Source organism: Rhinatrema bivittatum, chromosome 16 (genome assembly GCF_901001135.1).
Source record: "Rhinatrema bivittatum chromosome 16, aRhiBiv1.1, whole genome shotgun sequence".
Lineage (NCBI taxonomy): Eukaryota > Metazoa > Chordata > Amphibia > Gymnophiona > Rhinatrematidae > Rhinatrema > Rhinatrema bivittatum.
This window is the reverse complement of record NC_042630.1, coordinates 71,901,213-71,927,961: the sequence shown is the minus strand read 5'-3', so window position 1 is coordinate 71,927,961 and position 26,749 is coordinate 71,901,213. Positions and strand designations below refer to the sequence as shown.

The 26,749-nt window shown below is 41.4% G+C and overlaps 1 protein-coding gene across 1 annotated transcript in view; it reads left to right on the top strand.

Annotated features, from left to right (window-relative positions):
* The first annotated feature begins 7,545 nt into the window (after positions 1-7,545).
* Positions 7,546-26,749, top strand: part of LOC115078746 (mucin-5AC-like) — a 272,347-nt gene continuing 253,143 nt past the window's right edge. The window contains exons 1-2 of the mRNA XM_029581756.1: positions 7,546-7,696; positions 8,214-8,421. Of these exons, the coding sequence (XP_029437616.1) occupies positions 7,624-7,696; positions 8,214-8,421 (281 nt within the window). The 5' untranslated portion in view covers positions 7,546-7,623. The remainder of the gene's footprint in view (positions 7,697-8,213; positions 8,422-26,749) is intronic.

Here is a 26,749-nt window from a genome sequence, read left to right as displayed (position 1 = left end):
TAAGAGTTTGTCCGAAAACTCTTTTTTCACTCTGAAATGATGTTAGAACCAGGTTTTCAAGCATTCTGCACAATCTCTGAGGTGAAAATGCAAGATTTAAGAGTTTTGTCCGAAAACTCTTTTTTCACTCTGAAATGATGTTAGAACCAGGTTTTCAAGCATTCTGCACAATCTCTGAGGTGAAAATACAAGATTTAAGAGTTTTGTCCGAAAACTCTTTTTTCACTCTGAAATGATGTTAGAACCAGGTTTTCAAGCATTCTGCACAATCTCTGAGGTGAAAATGCAAGATTTAAGAGTTTTGTCCGAAAACTCTTTTTTCACTCTGAAATGATGTTAGAACCAGGTTTTCAAGCATTCTGCACAATCTCTGAGGTGAAAATGCAAGATTTAAGAGTTTTGTCCGAAAACTCTTTTTTCACTCTGAAATGATGTTAGAACCAGGTTTTCAAGCATTCTGCACAATCTCTGAGGTGAAAATGCAAGATTTAAGAGTTTTGTCCGAAAACTCTTTTTTCACTCTGAAATGATGTTAGAACCAGGTTTTCAAGCATTCTGCACAATCTCTGAGGTGAAAATACAAGATTTAAGAGTTTTGTCCGAAAACTCTTTTTTCACTCTGAAATGATGTTAGAACCAGGTTTTCAAACTCTTTTTTCACTCTGAAATGATGTTAGAACCAGGTTTTCAAGCATTCTGCACAATCTCTGAGGTGAAAATGCAAGATTTAAGAGTTTTGTCCGAAAACTCTTTTTTCACTCTGAAATGATGTTAGAACCAGGTTTTCAAGCATTCTGCACAATCTCTGAGGTGAAAATGCAAGATTTAAGAGTTTTGTCCGAAAACTCTTTTTTCACTCTGAAATGATGTTAGAACCAGGTTTTCAAGCATTCTGCACAATCTCTGAGGTGGAAAATACAAGATTTAAGAGTTTTGTCCGAAAACTCTTTTTTCACTCTGAAATGATGTTAGAACCAGGTTTTCAAGCAGAAAATGCAAGATTTAAGAGTTTTGCCCGAAAACTCTTTTTTCACTCTGAAATGATGTTAGAACCAGGTTTTCAAGCATTCTGCACAATCTCTGAGGTGAAAATGCAAGATTTAAGAGTTTTGTCCGAAAACTCTTTTTTCACTCTGAAATGATGTTAGAACCAGGTTTTCAAGCATTCTGCACAATCTCTGAGGTGAAAATGCAAGATTTAAGAGTTTTGTCCGAAAACTCTTTTTTCACTCTGAAATGATGTTAGAACCAGGTTTTCAAGCATTCTGCACAATCTCTGAGGTGAAAATACAAGATTTAAGAGTATTGTCTGAAAACTCTTTTTTCACTCTGAAATGATGTTAGAACCAGGTTTTCAAGCATTTTGCACAATCTCTGAGGTGAAAATACAAGATTTAAGAGTATTGTCCGAAAACTCTTTTTTCACTCTGAAATGATGTTAGAACCGAGTTTTTAAGCATTCTGCACAATCTCTGAGGTGAAAATGCAAGATTTGAGAGATATGTCCGAAAACTCTTTTTTCACTCTGAAATGATGTTAGAACCAGGTTTTCAAGCATTCTGCACAATCTCTGAGGTGAAAATGAAAGATTTAAGAGAAATGTCTGAAAACTCTTTTTTCACTCTGAAATGATGTTAGAACCAGGTTTTCAAGCATTCTGCACAATCTCTGAGGTGAAAATGCAAGTTTTAAGAGAAATGTCTGAAAACTCTTTTTTCACTCTGAAATGATGTTAGAACCAGGTTTTCAAGCATTCTGCACAATCTCTGAGGTGAAAATGAAGGATTTAAGAGTATTGTCCGAAAACTCTTTTTTCACTCTAAAATGATGTTAGAACCAGGTTTTCAAGCATTCTGCACAATCTCTGAGGAGAAAAATGAAAGATTTAAGAGTATTGTCCGAAAAGTCTTTTTTCACTCTGAAATGATGTTAGAACCGAGTTTTCAAGCATTTTGCACAATCTCTGAGGTGAAAATACAAGATTTAAGAGTATTGTCCGAAAACTCTTTTTTCACTCTGAAATGATGTTAGAACCAGGTTTTCAAGCATTCTGCACAATCTCTGAGGTGAAAATACAAGATTTAAGAGTTTTGTCCGAAAACTCTTTTTTCACTCTGAAATGATGTTAGAACCAGGTTTTCAATCATTCTGCCCAATCTCTGAGGTGAAAATGCAAGATTTAAGAGTTTTGTCCGAAAACTGTTTTTTCACTCTGAAATGATGTTAGAACCAGGTTTTCAAGCATTCTGCACAATCTCTGAGGTGAAAATACAAGATTTAAGAGTATTGTCCGAAAACTCTTTTTTCACTCTGAAATGATGGTAGAACCAGGTTTTCAAGCATTCTGCACAATCTCTGAGGTGAAAATGAATGATTTAAGAGTATTGTCCGAAAACTCTTTTTTCACTCTGAAATGATGTTAGAACCGAGTTTTCAAGCATTTTGCACAATCTCTGAGGTGAAAATACAAGATTTAAGAGTATTGTCCGAAAACTCTTTTTTCACTCTGAAATGATGTTAGAACCGATTTTTCAAGCATTTTGCACAATCTCTGAGGTGAAAATGCAAGATTTGAGAGATATGTCCGAAATCTCTTTTTTCACTCTGAAATGATGTTGGAACCAGGTTTTCAAGCATTCTGCACAATCTCTGAGGTGAAAATGCAAGGTTTAAGAGTATTGTCCGAAAACTCTTTTTTCACTCTGAAATGATGTTAGAACCGGGTTTTCAAGCATTCTGCACAATCTCTGAGGTGAAAATACAAGATTTAAGAGAAATGTCTGAAAACTCTTTTTTCACACTGAAATGATGTTAGAACCAGGTTTTCAAGCATTCTGCCCAATCTCTGAGGTGAAAATGCAAGATTTAAGAGAAATGTCTAAAAACTCTTTTTTCACTCTGAAATGATGTTAGAACCAGGTTTTCAAGCATTCTGCACAATCTCTGAGGTGAAAATGCAAGTTTTAAGAGAAATGTCTGAAAACTCTTTTTTCACTCTGAAATGATGTTAGAACCAGGTTTTCAAGCATTCTGCACAATCTCTGAGGTGAAAATGAAGATTTAAGAGTATTGTCCGAAAACTCTTTTTTCACTCTGAAATGATGTTAGAACCAGGGTTTTCAAGCATTCTGCACAATCTCTGAGGTGAAAATGCAAGATATAAGAGTTTTGTCCGAAAACTCTTTTTTCACTCTGAAATGATGTTAGAACCAGGTTTTCAAGCATTTTGCACAATCTCTGAGGTGAACATACAAGATTTAAGAGTATTGTCCGAAAACTCTTTTTTCACTCTGAAATGATGTTAGAACCAGGTTTTCAAGTATTCTGCACAATCTCTGAGGTGAAAATGCAAGATTTAAGAGATTTGTCCGAAAATCTCTTTTTTCACTCTGAAATGATGTTAGGAACCAGGTTTTCAAGCATTCTGCACAATCTCTGAGGTGAAAATGCAAGATTTAAGAGTTTTGTCCGAAAACTCTTTTTTCACTCTGAAATGATGTTAGAACCAGGGTTTTCAAGCATTCTGCACAATCTCTGAGGTGAAAATACAAGATTTAAGAGAAATGTCTGAAAACTCTTTTTTCACACTGAAATGATGTTAGAACCAGGTTTTCAAGCATTCTGCCCAATCTCTGAGGTGAAAATGCAAGATTTAAGAGAAATGTCCGAAAACTCTTTTTTCACACTGAAATGATGTTAGAACCAGGTTTTCAAGCATTCTGCCCAATCTCTGAGGTGAAAATGCAAGTTTTAAGAGAAATGTCCGAAAACTCTTTTTTCACTCTGAAATGATGTTAGAACCAGGTTTTCAAGCATTCTGCACAATCTCTGAGGTGAAAATGAAAGATTTAAGAGTATTGTCCGAAAACTCTTTTTTCACTCTAAAATGATGTTAGAACCAGGTTTTCAAGCATTCTGCACAATCTCTGAGGAGAAAAATGAAAGATTTAAGAGTATTGTCCGAAAAGTCTTTTTTCACTCTGAAATGATGTTAGAACCGAGTTTTCAAGCATTTTGCACAATCTCTGAGGTGAAAATACAAGATTTAAGAGTATTGTCCGAGAACTCTTTTTTCACTCTGAAATGATGTTAGAACCGGGTTTTCAAGCATTCTGCACAATCTCTGAGGTGAAAATACAAGATTTAAGAGAAATGTCTGAAAACTCTTTTTTCACACTTAAATGATGTTAGAACCAGGTTTTCAAGCATTCTGCACAATCTCTGAGGTGAAAATGCAAGTTTTAAGAGAAATGTCTGAAAACTCTTTTTTCACTCTGAAATGATGTTAGAACCAGGTTTTCAAGCATTCTGCACAATCTCTGAGGTGAAAATGCAAGATTGAAGAGAATTGTCCGAAAACTCTTTTTTCACTCTGAAATGATGTTAGAACCAGGTTTTCAAGCATTCAGCACAATCTCTGAGGTGAAAATGAAAGATTTAAGAGTATTGTCCGAAAACTCTTTTTTCACTCTGCAATGATGTTAGAACCAGGTTTTCAAGCATTCTGCAAAATCTCTGATGTGAAAATACAAGATTTAAGAGAAATGTCCGAAAACTCTTTTTTCACTCTGAAATGATGTTAGAACCAGGTTTTCAAGCATTCTGCACAATCTCTGAGGTGAAAATGCAAGTTTTAAGAGAAATGTCCCAAAACTCTTTTTTCACTCTGAAATGATGTTAGAACCAGGTTTTCAAGCATTCTGCACAATCTCTGATGTGAAAATGAAAGATTTAAGAGTATTGTCTGAAAACTCTTTTTTCACTCTGAAATGATGTTAGAACCAGGTTTTCAAGCATTCTGCACAATCTCTGAGGTGAAAATGAATGATTTAAGAGTATTGTCCGAAAACTCTTTTTTCACTCTGAAATGATGTTAGAACCGAGTTTTCAAGCATTTTGCACAATCTCTGAGGTGAAAATACAAGATTTAAGAGTATTGTCCGAAAACTCTTTTTTCACTCTGAAATGATGTTAGAACCGAGTTTTTAAGCATTTTGCACAATCTCTGAGGTGAAAATGCAAGATTTGAGAGATATGTCCGAAAACTCTTTTTTCACTCTGAAATGATGTTAGAACCGAGTTTTCAAGCATTCTGCACAATCTCTGAGGTGAAAATACAAGATTTAAGAGAAATGTCTGAAAACTCTTTTTTCACACTGAAATGATGTTAGAACCAGGTTTTCAAGCATTCTGCACAATCTCTGAGGTGAAAATACAAGATTTAAGAGAAATGTCTGAAAACTCTTTTTTCACACTGAAATGATGTTAGAACCAGGTTTTCAAGCATTCTGCCCAATCTCTGAGGTGAAAATGCAAGTTTAAGAGAAATGTCCGAAAACTCTTTTTTCACTCTGAAATGATGTTAGAACCAGGTTTTCAAGCATTCTGCACAATCTCTGAGGTGAAAATGCAAGATTTAAGAGTATTGTCCGAAAACTCTTTTTTCACTCTGAAATGATGTTAGAACCAGGTTTTCAAGCATTCTGCACAATCTCTGAGGTGAAAATGAAAGATTTAAGAGTATTGTCCGAAAACTCTTTTTTCACTCTGAAATGATGTTAGAACCGAGTTTTCAAGCATTTTGCACAATCTATGAGGTGAAAATGCAAGATTTAAGAGTATTGTCCGAAAACTCTTTTTTCACTCTGAAATGATGTTAGAACCAGGTTTTCAAGGATTCTGCACAATCTCTGAGGTGAAAATGCAAGTTTTAAGAGAAATGTCCGAAAACTCTTTTTTCACTCTGAAATGATGTTAGAACCAGGTTTTCAAGCATTCTGCACAATGTCTGAGGTGAAAATGCAAGATTTGAGAGATATGTCCGAAAACTCTTTTTTCACTCTGAAATGATGTTAGAACCAAGTTTTCAAGCATTTTGCACAATCTCTGAGGTGAAAATGCAAGATTTGAGAGAAATGTCCGAAAACATTAAATTGTGTTTTTTGTTTAGTTTTATTGCAACAATCAATACACAGATTGATATATTGACTCTTACTGTGGTGAGAGTATGTTTACAGCATAAAGGTAATTATTTCCGCTTTTTTACCATTATATACGATTTGCTGGTTTGCATATGTATGAGAAATTGATAAGCACATCTTTAAGATTTTGCTAGATAATATAAAAATGTTTGGTTATGCATGTCATGAATGGATGCTTTTACATTTTTATGATGGTTCATTTTATGAAAAATGCTTAATATAGAAATAAGTATTTCTTTATGCTTTTTGCAAAAAGTGTTTTTTATGATATAGATTTTGGGTTACCAGAAGTGTTTTAATAATCCTTTTATATAAAAAATATTGATTGTTTTTTAACTTTTTTAGCCCCTGATGCAGCCTTGTTGGTGAAACTCAGTTCGAGTCGGGCACCTCTAATAAAATCTTCCATGGTGTACGGTAGTCCCTTTGTTGTTTTTTTGCCTAGGGAGAGGAATGGTCAGCAGAAAAAGGCAGGTAATATTACCCCCATATAAGTCTCTGGTGAGACCTCATTTGGAGAGGATATAAACAGAATGGAGCTGGTCCAGAGAGTGGCTGCTAAAAAGATTAGTAGAGTACTGCTACACATGCAGGCTAAGAGCTTTGCCCTTCCTGCTGGCACAGGCATCTTACAAGATTTGTCGCCCTGACTGATAAATTCAATGGCAAAATCTAAACGTTGACTCTCATGGTCAGCGCATGGGGGGGGGGGGGGGGGGGAGTTGGGAGGGAAGGAAAGAAGGTGGGGAGGATAGTCATCTGAACGTTATACGATCACTACATGCGATGAATGGCCTCCTGGGATTATATACCCATTATAGAAACTCTGTAGTGATATTCAGATGTTTCAGGTATTTTCTATTCTATTCTTGGAAAATCATTAAATAAATAATTAAAAAAAAAAAAAAGATTTGTGGTTTTCTTTCCTCAGCATATGAGGACAGACCCTAGGGTACACCCTAGGAGAAAGGCAAGATAGGGGAGATATGATAAAGACATTTAAATATCTCAAAGGTTTCTATACACAGGAGGTGAGCCTCTTTCAACAGAAAAGATGATCTAGATGAATAGAAAAGATGATCTATCATGGGATAAGGGTAAAAGAAAGTGAACTCTTGGGAAATATTTCTTTATAGAGAGAATAGTGGATGCATGGAATGGCAGCCCAGTGGAGGTGGTGGAGACAAAGACAGTATCTGAATTCAAGAAAGTATGGGTTAAGTACAAGGGATCTTTAAGATGCACCATATATTATTTTTCTGCTATCATGTTTTATGTTTCTATGCATATCAGTGATGCATTTTTCAGAAGGGCCATTTCTTAGCGAAAAGCTCAACTTCACTGAAGGAGACCCTTTAAAAATGACCCTCTAAGTATTACTATGTAATTTTGGTTTATCTTAAAAAAAAAAAAAGGATTACAAGGCCCAGCATGCATTGCAATTGGATTTTATTGTCAAGATTGACTGAGCTGAGCCATCAGAATGTTAGTACTCATTTCTTTATGATGTCATAAATCTTTGAGTTGCTGTTCACCTTCTACTCTCTAGCCAGTCCCTGGACTGTGTTCTTGGTGCCAGACAATCTCTTGTCCACTCATGAACTGTGTCTGGGGTTAATGGGCCTTTTCAAAGTTCCTAGGGATGTGTACTGTGAAATATTTGATGAAAGCATGGTTGTGTCTTCTGCCCTTGATCATCAGGACCTGCCAAAGAGGTGCGTATTAGATATTATAAAATTTTAATGTTCTTACACATTTCTTGATCCTACATTCTCAGTACAGTAATTGCTGGTATTGTCCCTGAAGTAATTATGTCAGCTGAGATGGAATATTGGCATATGGCTGCTGACATTATCAGAACACTCACAGAAATTTCTGTATGGTTATGTCATACAATGTCACACACAATTATATGGCTTAAAAGAGGGAAGAGGATAAAGGGAGAGAAATGGGGGCAAAAGGAGTGAGGAACAGAAGAGGTTGAGACAGGAAGAGCATGAGAGAGAAGAGGTTGGGCTAGAGGGTAATACCAATGCTGGCTCAGCCTGCCCCTGATGTCCTGGAGCCAGATGATAAACAAGAGGCTGCTTAGAATAAGAATGGGACATACTGGAGTTAGACAACAAACTGGACTTAGGTGGTGGGTGAGAAAGAGGGAGGGAGAGTCTGAGGGAAAGGAGAAAACATTCAGAATCACAGAGGAGACATTGAATTGAGACACCTCCCTTTCAGACTGTGGATTTCGTGTGAACTATGATGGATCTTCCTTGAACAGCAGCCGCAAGTTTCTCCATTCCCAGATCTTCAGCAGCAGAGATGCCCTTCCTGGGGAGTGGCCGTGGACCGTCAGTCTCCAGCTTCATAATCAACATTTCTGTGGAGGTTCCATCCTGAATGCCTGGTGGATTCTTACAGCTGCACACTGCTTCCAGGACATCGTGTACGTATCTCGGTGTCCCCCATCCAAAGCTTCCCCAAGGAGGAGAGGCTGAACTAGGAAAAAAAAAGATAGGGTGGGTTGAAAAGAAGGAAGGTTGGGTTCAAGAAGGGACAAGTTAGAGTTGGAAAGGAAGGGAGGCTATGTTGGGGAGGGGATAAGTTAAAGATAAAATGAATAGGAGACTGAGTTGGGGAAAAGCACTGGGTAGAGGTGAAAGGAAACAACTTGAGGGAAGAACAGTAAAGGATAAAGAGAGGTTGAGTGGCAGGAAGCAAAAAGAAACTAAGAAGGAAGCCAGACGTTGTGCAAGACAATAAGAGACACACACAGAGGTGAGAGAAAAACAAGCTTGGAGAAGAAAGTTGTAGTTTATAGGGGAAAATATTGCTACATTTTTTTGAAGGAGTTAATAGACATGTGGATAAAGGTGAGCTATTAGATATGGGGTATTTGGATTTTCAGAAGGCGTTTGACAAAGTCCCTCATGAGAGGCTCCTAAGAAAGTTAAAAAGTCATGGGATAGAAGGCAATGTCCTCTGGATTACAAACTGGTTAAAAGACAGGAAACAGAGAGTAGGATTAAATGGTCAATTTCTCAGTAGAAAAAGGTGGAGTGCTTCTGGGATCTGTACATATTCTAGCACTTCCTAACATATTTATAAATGATCTGGATAGGGGAACAATGAGTGAGGTGATCAAATTTGCAGATGACACAAAATTATTCGGATTAATTCAGAGATTATGATAAATTGCAGGAGGACCTTGCCATCCTAGAAGAAAGGGCATCCAAATAGCTGATGAAATTTAATGTGGACAAGGGAAAAATAACTCATGCTGTAATTAACAATCTTAGGTTCCATATTAAAAGTTACTACCCAGGAAAAGAATCTAAGCATAATAATGGACAATACATTGAAATCTTTGGCTCAGTGTACTGTGTGGTAAAAAAAGCAAACAGAATGTTAGGAATTATTAGGAAAGGAATCATGAATAAAACAGAGAATGTCATAATGCCTCTATATCGCTCCATGGTGAGACTACACCTTGAGTACTGTGTACAATTCTGGTCGCCGCATCTCAAAAAAAGATATAGTTGCACTTGAGAAGGTACAGAGAAGGGCTACCAAAATGATAAAGGGGATGGAAAGCTTCCCTATCAGAAAAGGCTAAAGAGGTTATGGCAGTTCAGCTTGGAGAAAGAGACGACTGAGGGTGATATGATAGATGTCTACAAAATCATAAGAAGACTGAACAGGTAAATGTAAATAGATTATTTAATCTTCCAGATAATACAAGGACTAGGGGCACTCTATGAAGTTAGCAAGTAGTACATTTAAAACAAATGGGAAAAAAATCCTTTTCACTCAGTTTGCTCTGGAATTCATTGCCAGAAAATGTGGTAAAGATAGCATAGCTAGGTTTAAGAGCGAAGGGAGGGCAGGAGAGGGAGGGATTGCATGAACATAGGCAGTTTTATTGTTAAAGATATGGATCATTTTAAAGAGACAACCAGTGCCCAATAATCTTCATGTAATTGTGTTTTGAAGAGTTGTATATGTTGTTAAAAATTAATGCAATAAATTTAAACATAAAAAAAGTTTGGACAAGTTCCTGAAGGAGAAGGCTATAAATTGCTATTAATCAAGTTGACTTAGGGAATAGCCACTGCTATTACTGGTATTAGTAGCATGGGATCTTCTTAGAATTTGGATACTTGCCAGGTATTTGTAGCCTGGGTTGGCCACTGATGGAAACAGGCTGCTGGGCTTGATGGACCCTTGGTCTAACCCAGTGTGGCAACTTCTAATGTTTTATTGGTTTGGTGACATAGAAAAATGTTTGAAGGAAGGTCTGATGTAGAGAATATTTTGAGAAATGACCTTCAGGTACTCTAGACAGTTTTAACAGAAGAGGCAAACTGAGTGTTCTTTTTTGAAAGAGTTAACACAATGACTAAATAGTATTATTTTTCAGCATGAAAGAATCTGCTTTTCTTCTCAACTTTCCCCAGAGGGGATGCAGATGGAATAGCCATGTAGCCCATTGTCTAGTCCAAGAAGAATGGCATCACAGTCAGTACTGGGCTCAAGTCCTTGGGTTCTCTGATAGTGGGGAGGACAGACCTCCAGGGCCCAAGGTGCAGACGGTGATTCTGGCTGTGGCTGTTCTCTCACTATGTGCAAGCTGAGGATGGGTGCAAGTGCAAGCAGACAGGAAACTCTGGCTGGGTGTTCCAACTACTGCTGATCTTCCAAATGTAATGATGGAATCGGTTTCCCGATTTGCTTAAGGGTCATCCCTTTCATCTTTATTTGTAGGATCTAAAAAATGTTCATGCAAATGGTGAAGTGGACTGTGTAATGACAGCCTGAGCATCTCCCTTTTTCTGACTGAACAGGGCAGATTGGCAGGCTCTGGAACCTGCTTCCTTCTAGTGCTAGCTAAATAAAGTGTATTGGACTCATTGTTGCAAGTTTAAACAATGAATTTTATTTCTGTGTATCCCCATCCCTGGATGCAGATTGCACTCCAATAGGGCCATAAAAGAATTTAGAAGTTCTTGGGGGCAGGAACCCAGGCTAATTTTCCAACCTCCCTTTCTTCCCAAGGTGTAAGCTCTTTTGACTGCAGGATAAAAGGAGTCCTCTCGGTTCCCAGTGCAGGGTGACTAACTTTCCTCCTGGAATCCCCTGGATTAGGGAAATTTTGATACTCTGTATGCTGTGTTCCAAAGAAATCAAAGGAGACTCCGTGCTAGTGTCTAAATAAATCTTTACTGTTCCAAATGGTTGTAAGATGGCACAATACTGATCCACAGCACCACTAAATATATTCTTTACAGGAGTTTCCTAAATCTGTGCAGGAATATGTGTTGCCAATGTCCAGGGAACCACCATCTGCCAGGTTTTTGGAAAAACAGAGTTCCAGGTGGGTGGGGTGTCCTTTGGATGGGCAGAACACCTCTTCCAGATGGCCAGAATACTAAGGCACAGAAAGTTAAAACTTCTCTTTCTCCCCAGGAGTCACAGAAGCACCGAATGAGTAGCTTCATGGATGTTAGGCTTTGCCTTTATTCACTGTTAGATGATTTAAACCTTCTCTGTTCTTATGCAGTCCTTGTTCTTTTTTTTTTTAATTTTTAATTTATGCATTTCAGAAATTTATGATAACAAATTATAATAGTATACAGATATTTTGCAATACTTCCTGACAGGAAATTCCGGGACAGCTAATTTCATTGAGCAGTAAATAGGAAATTAAGGGATCATTAATCCCATATATCATTAGTAAACAGAGACTACAACTGGTTACACTGCAATTTTCCTAGCCATTTTCTGTGGACACTGGGGTATGAGAGTGCAAAAATACCTGGAGCTATGAAATCTCAAAGAAAATATATTTGTAATCTAAATAATTTATTTCACATCTACAAGGAAATTTCAGCAGGAATCTAGCCCCTATAGCTTCAACATTCGGTCTCAATCTCAGGAAGTTCTTCCTCCTAATTTGCGTAGCTCTTGCCAAGTCTGGGTATATCCAAATTTTTTGTCCATGATACTTATCCAAACGGTATCTAAGGAAAAGAAGTAGAATAGCATCTTGTTCTGATGAGAATACAAACGTAACAAATAAAGTGGCTCTTATTGATATCTCAGGGGCGGATTTTAAACCCCCTGCTCGCGTAAATCCAGCCGGATTTACGCGAGCAGGGCCCTCCCGCGCCGGCGCACCTATTTTGCATAGGCCGCCGGCGCGCGCAGAGCCCCGGGACTCGTGTAAGTCCTGGGGTTTCTGAAAAGGGGCGTGTCGGGGCGTCGCTGAGTGACGCCGTGTTTGGGGGCGGGCCCGGGGCATGGCGCCGGCCCGGGGGCGTTCCGGGGGCGTGGCCGCGCCCTCCGGAACAGCCCCCGGGTCGGGTCTCGGCGCGCCAGCAGCCCGCTGGCACGCGCGGATTTACATCTGCCTCCGGCAGGCGTAAATCCATGGATAAAGGTAGGGGGGGGGGGTTTTAGATAGGGCCGGGGGGGTGGGTTAGGTAGGGGAAGGGAGGGGAAGGTGAGGGGAGGGCGAAAGTAAGTTCCCTCCAAGGCCGCTCCGATTTCGGAGCGGCCTCGGAGGGAACGGAGGCAGGCTGCGCAGCTTGGCGCGCGCAGGCTGCCCAAAATCGGCAGCCTTGCGCGCGCTGATCCTGGATTTTATAAGATACGCGCGGCTACACGCGTATCTTATAAAATCCAGCGTACTTTTGTTTGCGCCTGGTGCGCAAACAAAAGTACGCGAACGAGCAATTTTTTAAAATCTACCCGTCAGTATCTATTGATGTTTCTATTATCTCAGTCAAATTCAATGATCTTTCAGCCATCACATTTCCTTCTAAATTATCCGGTCTAGGTCTTGATGGTAGATAGTACACCTTAGCAAAAGCAGGTAATGATTCCAAAGGCATTTTCAAAATCTGTAACAAATATTCTTTAAACATTTCTTTTGCTGGAATTGTTCTTTGCTGAGGAAAATTCAAAACCCGCAAATTAAGATATTTCATAGAGTTCTCCATGAATTCCAGTTTTTTTTCATTTAGTAAATCTGATTTTGCAAATCTTTGTTGAAATGTTTCTACTTTTTCTAAGCGTTTTTCACATTTTTCCATATTGATTTTATTTGTAGAAACTGAATTCTCCAGATTTGATAAGCGCCGTTGGAAATTCAATGTAGAATGAGTCAAATCCATGATCGCCACTTCTAAGGATTTAATTGCTGACCATGGTGAGCTAAGGGTGATCTCTGTCGGCTTCTGAGGCAAAATTAAATCTGGGCTCCCCTTCTCTTCCCACAGCCTGGTCTCCTCTCCTCAATCCTTCCAAAGATAATTGAAATAATTCTCCAGAACCCCCAGCTATCGCGGGGGTTCCTCCGAGTCCCACAGGACTTACTTGTTGTGGCAGAGAGGGAGTACTACGAGCGCTGGGGCTCAATGATATTGCCTCGGCCAGCAGTGCCATCTCCCGCTCTGATTCGGCCTCCGCAGCAGCCCTCTCCTCCGGTGTCATCCCAGCTGTCGATGGAAAGAAGGAGGAAATCCGTGGCTGCGCTGTTGTAGGCAAGGGAGATGAATTAGATATCTCCCTTACCTTAGTCTTCCTCTTTCTGTGCGGCATAATCCGTTTAAGAAATTCAAGGTAAATTGTATTTAGGTATCAGAGAACAGAGAGTCCTTCTTAGCATGTGTCTCTGTCGGCGGCCATCTTAGCTCTCCTGCAGTCCTTGTTCTTTCCTTTGAGTCCCTGATGGGGAAGATCCCTTGGAGCAGGAATATCAATGCTCCCAGCAGAAAGGAAGGGCAGTCAGAACTTCCAATCTGAACCTTGAAATTAGGCTTACATAACTGAAGATAACTCCGGGGTGGCTCACAACAGGTCACTGCACCCCCTTCCTCACTGAGGCACTGGGAGGCAGGTCTTCCCTAACCTGCACAGCCCCAGACCCAGGGTTCCCCAATCCCTGAGCCTAGGTAGTGTACAGGCTCCAGTAAGAACCTTACCACTTAAAAACCTAAATTCCAAAAAATGCACTCAGAAGGATCTCTCACCAGACAGGTTGTGTATTGGCTGAGCAGAAAACCTCCTGATCCTGGCCAGGACTATCAAACAGGGCTTGCTTGGCTAAACTAGCTAGGCCTGTAAAATAACAAAACCTAAGCTCCTCTCTACCTCTGAACACTGTTCACAACTCAAAGGACCACCTCCTAAGTTGTAGCAAGGGCGCGGTTATGTACCTTTTCAAATGGGCTGGCCATTCCAGATCCCACAGAAGGAGGGGCTACTTTTGAATTAATCCATCTTACTCTAGCTAACTGACACTGCGCTAACCCAGGGCTTACTAGTAACCTGAGAAGTGCACGGGTTATACCTGGATAACCTCAGCCAGCAGAACTATATACAAAGGATGTGAAGCAGTTACATGGTCAAATCTGAATAATCTTAGATATTCATGGGCTTACATAATCAGGATTTAACTATGATATCACAATGCTCTGCAAACATAATAATTACATTCCTTTCCCTCCATACCCTTTCTCCAATCCAACTTTTACACTAAACTAACATCTGGAAGGTTAGCCAGAATTCTGAGTCCTCTTATTTTGTACCTCAGTTTACAACTTTGTTAAAGAATGGGTTTCCCCAGGGAGCATAAGAAAATAAGAATATAAGACTTCACAAACTGGCAAACAGTGGTCAATCCAGGTCACAAGTACCTGGCTGGATCTCAAGGGGTAGATAGATTCCAAGTTCTTATCCCAAGAATAAGCAGTGGATTTCTGCAACTCTACCTTTAATAATGGTTTATGGACTTTGCCTCCAGGAACTGGTCAAACCCTTTTTAAACACAGCTACTTAATAGCTTTCACCACATCCTCTGGCAATGAATTCCAGAGCTTAATTATGCATTGAGGAAAAAAATATTTTCTCTTATTAGTTTTAAATGTATTACCTAATAACTTCATTGTCTTGGTCTTTGTACATTTTGAAAAAGTAAACAACTGTTCAACATTTACTCATTCCATTCCACTCATTATTTTATAGACCTCTATCATATCTCCCCTAGGCCATCTCTTTTCCAAGCTGAAGAGTCCTAACCTCTTTATCTTTTCCTCATAGGGGAATTGTTCCATTTCCTTTATCATTTTGGTCACCCTTCTCTCTACCCTTTCTAATTCTGTTATATCTTTTTTGAGATGTGGTGACTAGAACTGTACACAAAATTCAAGATGAAATCACACCATGGAATAATGCAGAGGCATTATGATATCCTCTATTTTATTCTCCATTCCTTTCCTAATAATCCTTTGCATTCTATTTGCTTTCTTGACTACTGCTGCACACTGAGCAGAAGATTTGAACATATTTTCAATGATGACACCTAGATCCTTTTCCTGAATGGTGACTCTTAATCTGGAACCTTGCATTGTGTAGCTATAATTTGGGTTACTCTTCCCTCAATGCATCACTTTGCACTGCTGCGTGTCCTGGTTGCGGCAGGCCCATGCCCGGGCCTACTCACCTCCAATGCCCAGCTCTCAGACCCAGCCCGTCTTCTCTGGTGGTGGTGGCCAGCTGCTTGCGCTCCCAAGCCTCCGCTGTCAACTCGGTCTCTCCCTATCCCTCTGCGGACTCCGCTAGCTCTCCCTGTTCCTCTACTGACTCCTCCAGTTCCCGGTGGGTCTCCCCACATGTACCATGGGGAGACGCTGATGTCCAGCGGCCTGCTTCCTCCTAGGCATGCGTGACTCTTCTACTTTTAAAGGAGCCGCGGCAGGAATCCTACCCACAGCCCCGGGTGATGACATCATCGGGCCCTGCAACTTAAGGCAAGGCCTGCCACTCATTCTTTGCCTTGGCAACAGGTCTTCATGCTTGTGTGCTTGTTGCTCGTCCTAGTTCCTGACTTCGTTCCTGGTTCCTACCTAGCCTAGCCTTGGTCTGACTATTGGCGTTAACCCTTGCTTTGTTGGACCACGCTCAGGACAGATTACTGGTTTTGACCCCTGCTTTGTTGGACCACGCTCAGGACTGATCAATGGCTTTGAACCCTGCTTTGTTGGACCACGCTCAGGACTGATTACTGGCTTTGACCCTTGCTTCATTGGACTACGCTCAGGACTGATTCCCATCCTTGACTCTTGCTCCGCTGTACTTTGACTAGCTCTGCCACCTGCCCTGACTTCAGCCTGTCCCAACCTCGCCTCTGGTATCTTCTTGGACTTGGCCTCGTCAGACTTTGGCCTTCTGCTGCTTGGGTGTCACCTGTTCTTGCTTCTGGCCTATCCTTGGTGCCCAGGCCTCTGGATCCCTGCCTCGTCTGGACCTGCTTTGGTCTCTCTGATACCTCTGCTGGTCCCTGGCTACCTGCTACAACAGTGAAGCCGTGAGGAAATAACAAAATGGTGGATGCCACAAAATGATCTTTTTCAATCTTTAATCAAGGAGACGTGAAATATTGTACAAATGCCCGACTCTGGCCGAGTTTCGCCACCTATGGTGGCTGCCTCAGGGGCTACAAACATATAAAAGTGTTTAATAAATCATAAATAACTTTAAAAACATAAATATTAAAACATAAATAATTAAAAACACACAGACAGATACAAATCAAATCTTCAGAAAACATAAAATGAATAACTTACAGTGACAATGGAATAAAAAATGAAAAATGAAAATATAAGTCAATAAAATAATAAAATGATAAAATAATAATAAAACTAGAGCACAGTGCAGCATCAGAAGATAGTACCTTATTAATCAAAGAACAATGTTCAGGTGATGGTCCGGATAAGATCAAATATGTACATATATCTATTTAAAACAATAAATAGATAAAGGTCAGCTATATATTATATCAATAAAACTCAATAGGAGGACACACCTCCACATCTATTAATGAAGTGAATATCCCCTTCTTTTAGAAACTCTGTCATTACATATCGTCGTTGTTTAATAACGATATTTATCAGTCAATCAATCTATTAATTTCTTACTTAAAATATATTCATGTATTTTTGATAACAAGAATTATTGATAAAAAAATAATTGATAAAATTTTTTTTTCTGATATTATATTTTATCAGTCTGTCGGAACTAAACAAATATGACATCCCTGGTATAATGATGAACTACAAAAACTCAAACAATTACTTCGGCAAAAAGAAAGAAAATGGCGCAAAGCTCCTTCACCAGCCTCACTCTCTGATTACAAACGATCACTCCATCTTTACAAAAGTACCACGTTGAAAATCAAAAGAGACTACTATGCCCGAAAGGTTCATCATCTCAGCTTTGACTCAAAAGCTCTATTCGCCTTCGTTTCCAGCCTCACTAAACCTATCACTCCAGATATACCACCCGAACAAGCCCAGACTAAAGCAGACGAATTGGCTCTTCATTTTAACAAAAAAATATCGGATCTCCTTAATCAGCTGATTCCAAACACTACGTCTCCAGATAACACATATCTTCCCCAAAATAAAGACATCCAGCTTAATGCCTTTGAACCCATCACAATCACAGAGATACAAAATGTATTAAAAAGAATGAAACCGTCATCACACCCATTTGATCAAATCCCTACCAAAATGCTTCTTCTTATCCCGGACACAATAGCAAAAACCCTAGCAGATATTATAAACTGCTCCTTATCACATGGCATCTACCCAGATGACCTAAAAACTGCCTCAATCAAGCCACTGCTAAAAAAACCAAATCTAAATGCATGTGATCCCAACAACTTCCGCCCTATTTCCAACCTACCATTTATAGCTAAAATCATGGAAAAAACTGGTAAACACCCAACTATCCAACTACCTAGAGGACCACAGTATTCTGTCCCCAAACCAATATGGTTTTCGCAAAGCCGCAAGCACCGAAACGCTACTAATTTCACTCATGGACTACCTACTCTCTGGTATTGATAAAGGCCAAGCATATTTACTAATCCTCCTTGACTTCTCGGCGGCCTTTGACACCGTCAACCACGCCCTTCTTCTAAAACAGCTGGCAAACATTGGTTTAACAGGTGCCACACTAAACTGGTTCAAAACATTTCTAGAAAACAGAGGATACAGAGTCAAAATTCATAATAAAGAATCCCAATACCACCCTTCTAATAGAGGAGTGCCGCAAGGATCATCACTTTCACCCACCCTTTTCAATGTCTACCTGCTACCACTCTGCCAACTACTTACAAAATTAAGCCTGAAACATTTCCTTTTTGCAGACGACGTACAGATCGTAATCCCTATAAAAGAATCAATCTCAAAAACAATGGAATACTGGGACAGTTGCCTATTAGAAATTAAACTTCTCCTCAACAGTCTAAACCTTGTACTCAATGCTTCGAAAACAGAATTCCTGCTCATATCACCGGAAAACAATAACACACTTCCTAAACCACCCACACTCCTTCAAACAACCCACGTAAGAGACTTAGGAGCCATCCTAGACAATCGTCTCAACCTCAAAACATTCATTAACCAAACCACCAAAGATTGCTTCTACAAATTACATATCCTGAAAAGAATAAAACCGCTGTTTCACACTCAGGACTTCAGAACAATCTTGCAAGCAATAATCTTTTCCAAACTAGATTATTGCAACTCATTACTATTAGGCCTCCCAGCTTCTTACACCAAACCTTTACAAATGGTTCAGAACTCTGCAGCCAGAGTCCTTACAAATTCCAGGAAAATTGACCACATTTCACCTATTCTCAAAAACCTCCATTGGCTTCCGATCCACTATAGAATCATGTACAAAACCATTAACATCATTTACAAAACTATCAACCAACACACGCAACTCGACCTACAAATACCACTTAAAAAATTCACCTCCGCCAGGCCTATCAGGGAACACTACAAAGAGTCACTCCAAATTCCAAAGGCCAAAACCTACCAACATAAATCCTTGAGTCTCAGAGCCTTCTCATCAGCAGGTCCAGCTCTCTGGAACTCGATCCCACCTGATATGAGACAAGAGCCATGCTCTTTAACATTTAGGAAAAGACTAAAAACTTGGCTTTTCAAAAAAGCATTTCCAAGCCTTGAATAAAACCTCCTCTCACTAGCACTAACTCGTATGCAATAATGGAATGTAAACACGAATCAACCAACCTCAAACCCTCTCTCACTAATTCCTGCTGAATATTATCATACTATTACCATTCACAACTGTGTCATATTTATTCATTTGATTACCTATGTACCGTTTCATAGTCTTATTTTTTCACTTGCTATTCTAATGTATCAATAGGCTGAAATGTAAATATTGTGCTGTTCAATTTCTCCCCTTCCATCCCAAGTTTATTTTCCTTGTTTTTTGTAACTTTCCCTCTCCCTTTTTCTGATTCACGGTATTTAAAGTTCAAGGTTCTTATTGAAAATATTGTTTTTTACGTTACGTTATGCTTTACACTCCTTGTTATTTGTAAACCGGGTTGATGTGATGCCTATCATGAAACTCGGTATAACAAAAACAATAAATAAATAAATAAATGCATCATGTTATTCAAAAACAAAAAACTTTTCCAATTTTATTCATATATTTAGAATGAAACGGATTTATCTGAATAATATATATTTTTTAATTATGTCAAAACAGACAAATCTGAATGTGTGGAAAATAATGAATAAATCAAGAGGTCTACCACACAAAACTTATTATATATTGTGGCAAAACAGCGATCTCAATCAGTACTATTTAGAACGAGATCTAAAATTGGTTAAATATTACTTATACTCAATTAATTGTCAAAAATTTTTTTTTAAATTATGAGTACAATACACATCAAAGTGGAAAGGAATTGAACAATCCTGCATATTAATAATAAAAAGATCTGTATTTGAATCTTTCAGCGAACATTACTTCTTGTCTATGTACCAACACAACTCATCTCATCTTAATGTAAAGGCAAAAACAACGCCGTTTAGGGGCGGATTTTCGCACAAGAAACCAAAGCGGTATACTTGAATGAATTGATATGAGTGCAAAAAAAAACCGATTATTCGTACAGGAAAAACAAAGGATCCCATCAATAGTGCTGAAATAAACAATCCCATTAATAGTACTGAAAATCACGAGAACTAACCACACTGATGCGTAGCGTATGTCAGGACGGCAAAATATATGAAAACAATGAATGAAAAAAATGATGGCTTGTGATATCGGCTCTACTGCGTTCCAAACAGGGGCAAAAAATAAATAAAAATTGGAAAAGAGAAAATAATAAAAATCAGATAGTAATGTAACTGCAAATATGAATCATTCATAGAACAAAATATTTAAAATAATGCAATACATCCACCATTTTGTTATTTCCTCACGGCTTCACTGGATCGCCTACCCTGCTGTTTTTTGGGCCCATACCTGCTACAGCATCCACTGGGGATCGTTTGATGGAGGCCCACCTAAGACCAGCTGGCCCCAGCACCCAAGGGCTCAACCTGCGGGGAACAAGGGCTGGTATTGGAGGCTGACTGGAGCTTTGTCATCTCCTGGTCTGCTTCACCTCCAGATGGTGGGAACCCATGGGGCTTGCCCTACGGATAGCGTCAACCCCACCTCGGGCCAAGGGTCCAGCACCAGCGCACCATGCACGTGTTCACATTAAATTTAATTTGCCATTTTCAAGCCCAGCTCACAGTTTTGCAAGGTCCTCTTGCAATTTCTTATAATCCTCTTGTGATTTAACAACTTTGAATAATTTTGTGTGATCAGCAAATTTGATTATCTCACTTGTTGTTCCCATTTCCAGGTCATTTATAACAAGGGTTGGCAAAACGTTTTGCACTGGGGCCACATTACAAGTTATCATGCACAATGCGGGCCAGAGGAAGGGGCCTGGCTTAGTAGGGTGGGGCAGGTTCTCCTTGGAACTCCTCAACACAGCAATCAAATCCCCACCACTTGATGCAGGCATTTCAGTATCCAGCAGGCTTAAGCGCCATCATTTTTAGCACCCAAGGAGCCCCTTCAATCATAGATGCCAGCCTACCTCACCTCAGTCACAAATGCAGGACATAAATTATAAATAGTAAGGTGTAAACAAAAACCACTCGTGGAAAACACTAGCCTGGAAACCACTAAAAGCCAGACTCATATGCAGTGCAATAAATCAAAAACAGAAATCACAAGTCCTCAAAAACAAAATCAAGAAATATAAATCAGTCATAACAGTGAGGAAACCATACTAAAAAGCATATTTCAAAACAGATGACCTAATAATTAAGAAGAATAAGAATAAAAAAACTTTAATCATTTCCCCAAAATCAATCAAATATTGCATAACAGCAGACATACCAAACACTCAATAATTAAAACTTTTCATTTCCAGTCACCCTAACAGGTACATTTTAAAAGGCGTGCATGTGCGCCCACAAACACGCATATTGGGCACGCGAGCAAAGATACCCTTAATTTTATATCATGCGTGCAAGTACACGAGTATTGTTACGGTCGTGGACCCTTGGCCGGCTGAGAAGGTAGATGGAATACTGTGGGAACCCACAGGAAGCGTCACAGCCAGGAGGCGATGCTGGAGAGACTCTGAAGAGGACTTCACCACTGGAAGCCCAAGGTCCCCCCGGGAGGAGCCCGTAGGAACCTGGGCCTCTTGGACTTAGGTGGGACCCTATGCAACCAAGGATCCGGGCCGCTTCCGGAGAGGTGGACGAAGAGGACGGCTGGGCCCAGGAGGCTGAAAGAGTCTTCACCCTCAGAAGTCCGCAGCTCCCTCGTGAGGAGCCCGTGAGAGCCTGAGCCGCTGGGACTTAGGAGAATCCTCTGGGCCAGCAGGTACCGGATGCCTGAGGTGCTGGAAGAAGCCAAAGTCGGAGTCCAGGAGCGGAGCCGGGTCAGGGGCCAAACCAGAGCAGTCAGAGATCCAAACCAGAGCCAGAGGCGGAAGCTGAAGACAGGGTCGTGGACGGAGCCGGGTCAGAAGCCAGAAATCCGAAATCAATATCAAAACCAGGAGCAGAGGCTGAAGACATAGTCAGGAGTCAAAGCCGGGTCGGAAGCCAATAATCAGAAGAGAAACCAAAGCCAGGGGTGGAAGCTGAAGAGGAGTCAGGAGACGAAGCCGGGTCGGAAGCCAGAAGACACAAGAGACGATCCAGGATCTACAGCAGCAACTAGACGCTCAGCGAACTGAGAGAACCTCATTGCAAGGCAAGGTTCTAGGCCAGCTGCAGGGTTTAAATAACCCTGCAGCGTCTGATGTCATCCAGAGGGTTGAGCTTCATTTTCGCACGCTGGCCCCTTTAAATCCGGAGCCCCTGCGTGCGCGTCTAGGGGGCGGGACCAGCCGCAGCGGATCGTCTGCTTCTCTCCCGAGGAGGGGGAGACGCGCTGGAAGTCCTGCAGGCCCGGGGATGCCTCGAAATGGCCCAGGCCATCCCAGAGGTAGGTGGAGGGACTGGGGCACGGCCCGGGACCACAACAAGTATCATTTAAAATATCCCTGCCACGTGAATGTGTGCAGCCTTTACGCACATATTTTATAACATGTTCACACAAGTGACTATGGGGGTGAGAGAGGGCGAGACAGTATGATACACTATATATCTCCCACTGTAAGAGGGGAAATTTTAACTCAGTGTGGGTTTTGGGAGGGTGGTCTGCTTGTGCCCTAGGCAGACCAATGTAACACTGCCCCTCCCCCCAACCCACCCTGAATTGAAAGTGCCCCTCTTATGGGAGATATACATTGTCTTTTTCTCTCTCTCTCCCGTCCCCTCCGGTGTTCAGGATCTCTCTGGCTCAAAATCTCCAGGTTTGCGCCTCATCAGGACCACCAGTAAAGTTACGCAGGTAATATGGCAAGGCAAGCTATGATCAGCCTTTGCAAAATTTGGGGTTGTGTGTGTAAGTCTTGGCCCAGGAACACCTATGCCCCACCCCTCTGCCTCTTTATTCTTGACACGTGCACAGGTATGTATGCGCGTACTTCGCAGCTTCTTAAAATTTGGGGCTGTTCTTGCGTGAGCAATGCTTTTAAAATCTACCTGTAAGAGTTTATAAGACAGGAAAAGAGGAGGGTACACACAACAAACATCATCCTTTCTCTCTCATACACACACACACACACACTCCTGAACTCTTCCATCCTCTCTTCTTCTTACTCTCTTCTACTTCTTCCCTCCCTTTTCCCTTCCCTCTCACTCAATTTCAATCATTCACCCTCCTTCCCTCTCAATAACTCAGCCCTCTCAACCCTCTTCTTCCCTTCCCTATGTCTCTCACCCCCTCACTTCCATTAGCCCTTTCCCCTTCCTTCATTCCCCTTCCCTCTCAGTCACGCACCCTCTCAATTCCATTCACCCTCTTCTATTTCTCATTCTCACCCCCTTCCTACTCAGTCTCTCACCCACGCACTCACTCATTCCCTTCCCTGACACTCACCGTCTCCCTCTCATTCATGTCGCTTTCCTTTCACTCATTCGCCATCCTCGCCACTTTCCTTTCCATCACTCTCTGTCCCTTCCCATGCCTCCTTCTCTGTCCTAACCTTACTCCTCTATTACTTCCCATTCCTCCTCATAGCAGCACGGGGCCTCGCCTCACTGGTGGGGCATGTCAACCCTGACAATGTGCTAACAATGGGGCCCCTTCTTGCTGGCAGGGAGGGGGAGAACCCTGCTAGCACTGACAAATGGGTCTCCCCACTGGCAGGGGGATGGGAACCCCACCAGCAGTGCCAGAGTTTTCTCTTTGCTGGCAGGGTTGGGAACCCCACCAGCAAGCCAACAAACAGGGACTCTCCTTTCTAGCAGGGGTGGGAACCCAGCCAGTGCAGCATTAAAACTCACCAGTGCTCCACATAGTAAATTGGTGAAGCAAGACTTCCCTTGGCTAAATCCATGTTGACTTTGTCCCATTAAACTATGCTTATCTATATGTTCAGAAATTCTGTTCTGTTTAAAAGGCCCAACGCAAAGTTAAAATTGTTTAAAAGAACAACTCTGATTCTACTTTTCGTTATTATTCTTTAATGTAAATCATATACTGTGTATAAACAAACAGAGAGCGATACATACGGGAAGCAAAAATATACTTACGTTATAGTAAATAGCACAGCGCTGGCTCTGGTACAGATTCCTTGCTAAACCCCACTACATACCAGCTCTGCTTATATAGGTTAAAAAAACAAAGTCAGCAGATCATCTGATTTCTGCTTGCATGCTTCACACCACTAATTATTTTTGCTGTCTGCTTACAAGCAGCTGTTATTTGTCTCCCCTTATCTTATCTCCCCCTTCGCAGACAGTTTATAGCTTTCTTCTTCAGAGTCTGGCATTCAAGGTCTCAGGTTTGTGTTTCTGGTATTTTTCCATCAGCAGGCACACCATCAGTATGTTCAGCAATGGTGGAGAAGCCGGGGATTGAACCCGGGCATAATCAGCAATCCTCCCTTGAGCCAGAAGGGCTGCTGGCTCACACTGGCATTCAATTCTTCACACAGGGGACTAGCAAAGAGACGAGAGCCGTTCTTCTCAGTCTGGGGACGAAACGTTCCTTAACACCTCCCTTTTAACTACTCTTACTTTCCTCAGCCCTTCTATCTCCGACCTGAGTTGTGGTATGTATCATGCGAGCAGTATTCAGATTAATATTGCTATAGGCTATCATATTTTTCTTTATAGATTCTGGTCGTTTCCAGATTTTACAAGTCAAACAACAATTCCAAATAATTAATGCAGTGCTGCTGAGTAGAGTTATTAATAATGGATGAGTAAGCCACTTTAAATATTTGTCAGCTGAGGGTGATTTTCCAGTGAAAATATCCCACCAATGATGGGATAGGTCATCTTTTCCCAGGCCACATCTCAGTGCTGCAGCTGATTCTGCAGTTTCCCTAACATTCCACCCCTGAGTAATCATGTCCTGCAATCCACAGTAGTGGAAGAGGCTATAGTAGGAGGGTATGTTCAACTTAATTGGTGAACACAATGGGTTAACACAGGATACAAATCCACATGACAAGTATGATAGGGTGTAGGAGCCAATTTAACATAGCGGAGCGACCGGTCGTCAATGATCAGCTAGAAATCACATGTGCTGTAATTAATGAGAGACAGTGTGCTAATCTATATTTACATAGGTCAAAACAAAGGGGCGGATTTTCAGAGCCCTGCTCGCGTAAATCCACCCAAAACCGGGCGGATTTACGCGAGCAGGGCCCTGCGCGCCGGGAAGCCTATTTTACATAGGCCTCCCGGCGCGCGCAGAGCCCCGGGACTCGCGTAAGTCCCGGGGTTCTCCGAGGGGGGCGTGTCGGGGGCGTGTCGGGGGGCGGGCCCGGTCGTCGCGGCGTTCCGGGGGCGTGTCGGCAGCGTTTTGGGGGCGGGTACGGGGGCATGGCTACGGCCCGGGGGCGTGGCCGCACCCTCCGTACCCGCCCCCAGGTCGCGGCCCGGCGCGCAGCAGGCCCGCTGGCGCGCGGGGATTTACGTCTCCCTCTGGGAGGCGTAAATCCCCCGACAAAGGTAAGGGGGGGTGTAGACAGGGCCGGGTGGGTGGGTTAGGTAGGGGAAGGGAGGGTAAGGTGAGGGGAGGGCAAAGGAAAGTTCCCTCCGAGGCCGCTCCGATTTCGGAGCGGCCTTGGAGGGAACGGGGGAGTTGGCGCGCGCAGGCTATACAAAATCGATAGCCTTGCGCGCGCCGATCCAGGATTTTAGTGGATACGCGCGGCTCCGCGCGTATCTACTAAAATCCAGCGTACTTTTGCTTGAGTCTGATGCGCAAGCAAAAGTAGGCTGATCGCGCTTCTTTTAAAATCTACCCCAATATGTATAAACATGTATTTAAACACTGGTCCTTTAGTTCTAGCAAACATAGAAAAACAAGGGCTAACAATCAGATTTGCAAGAAAAAGCTCCTTCTGAGTAATGGGTCAGAATATCCTTATCAATACCTAAGCCCCATCTAAACTACATGGCCCTGGAGTTTAACTGACACAGAGATCTGCCCAATTTAAAACAATAGCAAAGCGTGCCTGTGGCCTGCCAGGAGTGTCCACAGTGATTGGTCTCAGTATCTTGAATCTTCTGTCATCCATTGCGGTCTCCATTCTTCTTGTTGTATGTGGTTGGCCTCTCTGACTTCTGGGGGACACCCAGCTCATCAGGATATATATATATAGGCCACCTTTCATTGATTATCCAGCATCAGGCCTACTGCGCTCAGTATAGCCTGCTTCCATATGTGCAGTTATTTGGGTGCCTCTCCACCCCTCGATGAAGTATGGTCTTTGCTCAACAGCATCTCCCACTGGCAGCATGCAGCCTGCTAATCTCATTATCTTTTAGGTATCTGGAACAGTTAAACTCAGGTGTAGTACATACTCCCCCACCCCCTGGTGGTGCCAAAAAAGAAAACAACAAAAATGACTGTTTCAACAATCTAGTCTAGGTCTTCCTAAAATAGAAAAAAGTATTGTCTGAACCATTAACACAGAGAAGAGCAACTACAGAGCAATAAAACTGCATCAACTCAAACGGTATCATTAATGTGAGAATCAAAATAATAACAATTGCAAGTAACAGTGTGACTAGGTACTACTGGGTGTATCACATTCATCACATCACATCACATCATAATTATCAGTTATTACATTTCAAAGAGATATACATATTTCTTAAAAACATTGTCTAAGTAAGGCCACCCCCATGGGACAAGGAAATTCTGAGCACTTCAGTCCATAAAATGAAAGATTCAAGGTATCTTCTGTGGCACAGGGTGGGAAGACTTCAAGTTATGAGGTCAATGACAAATGAAGT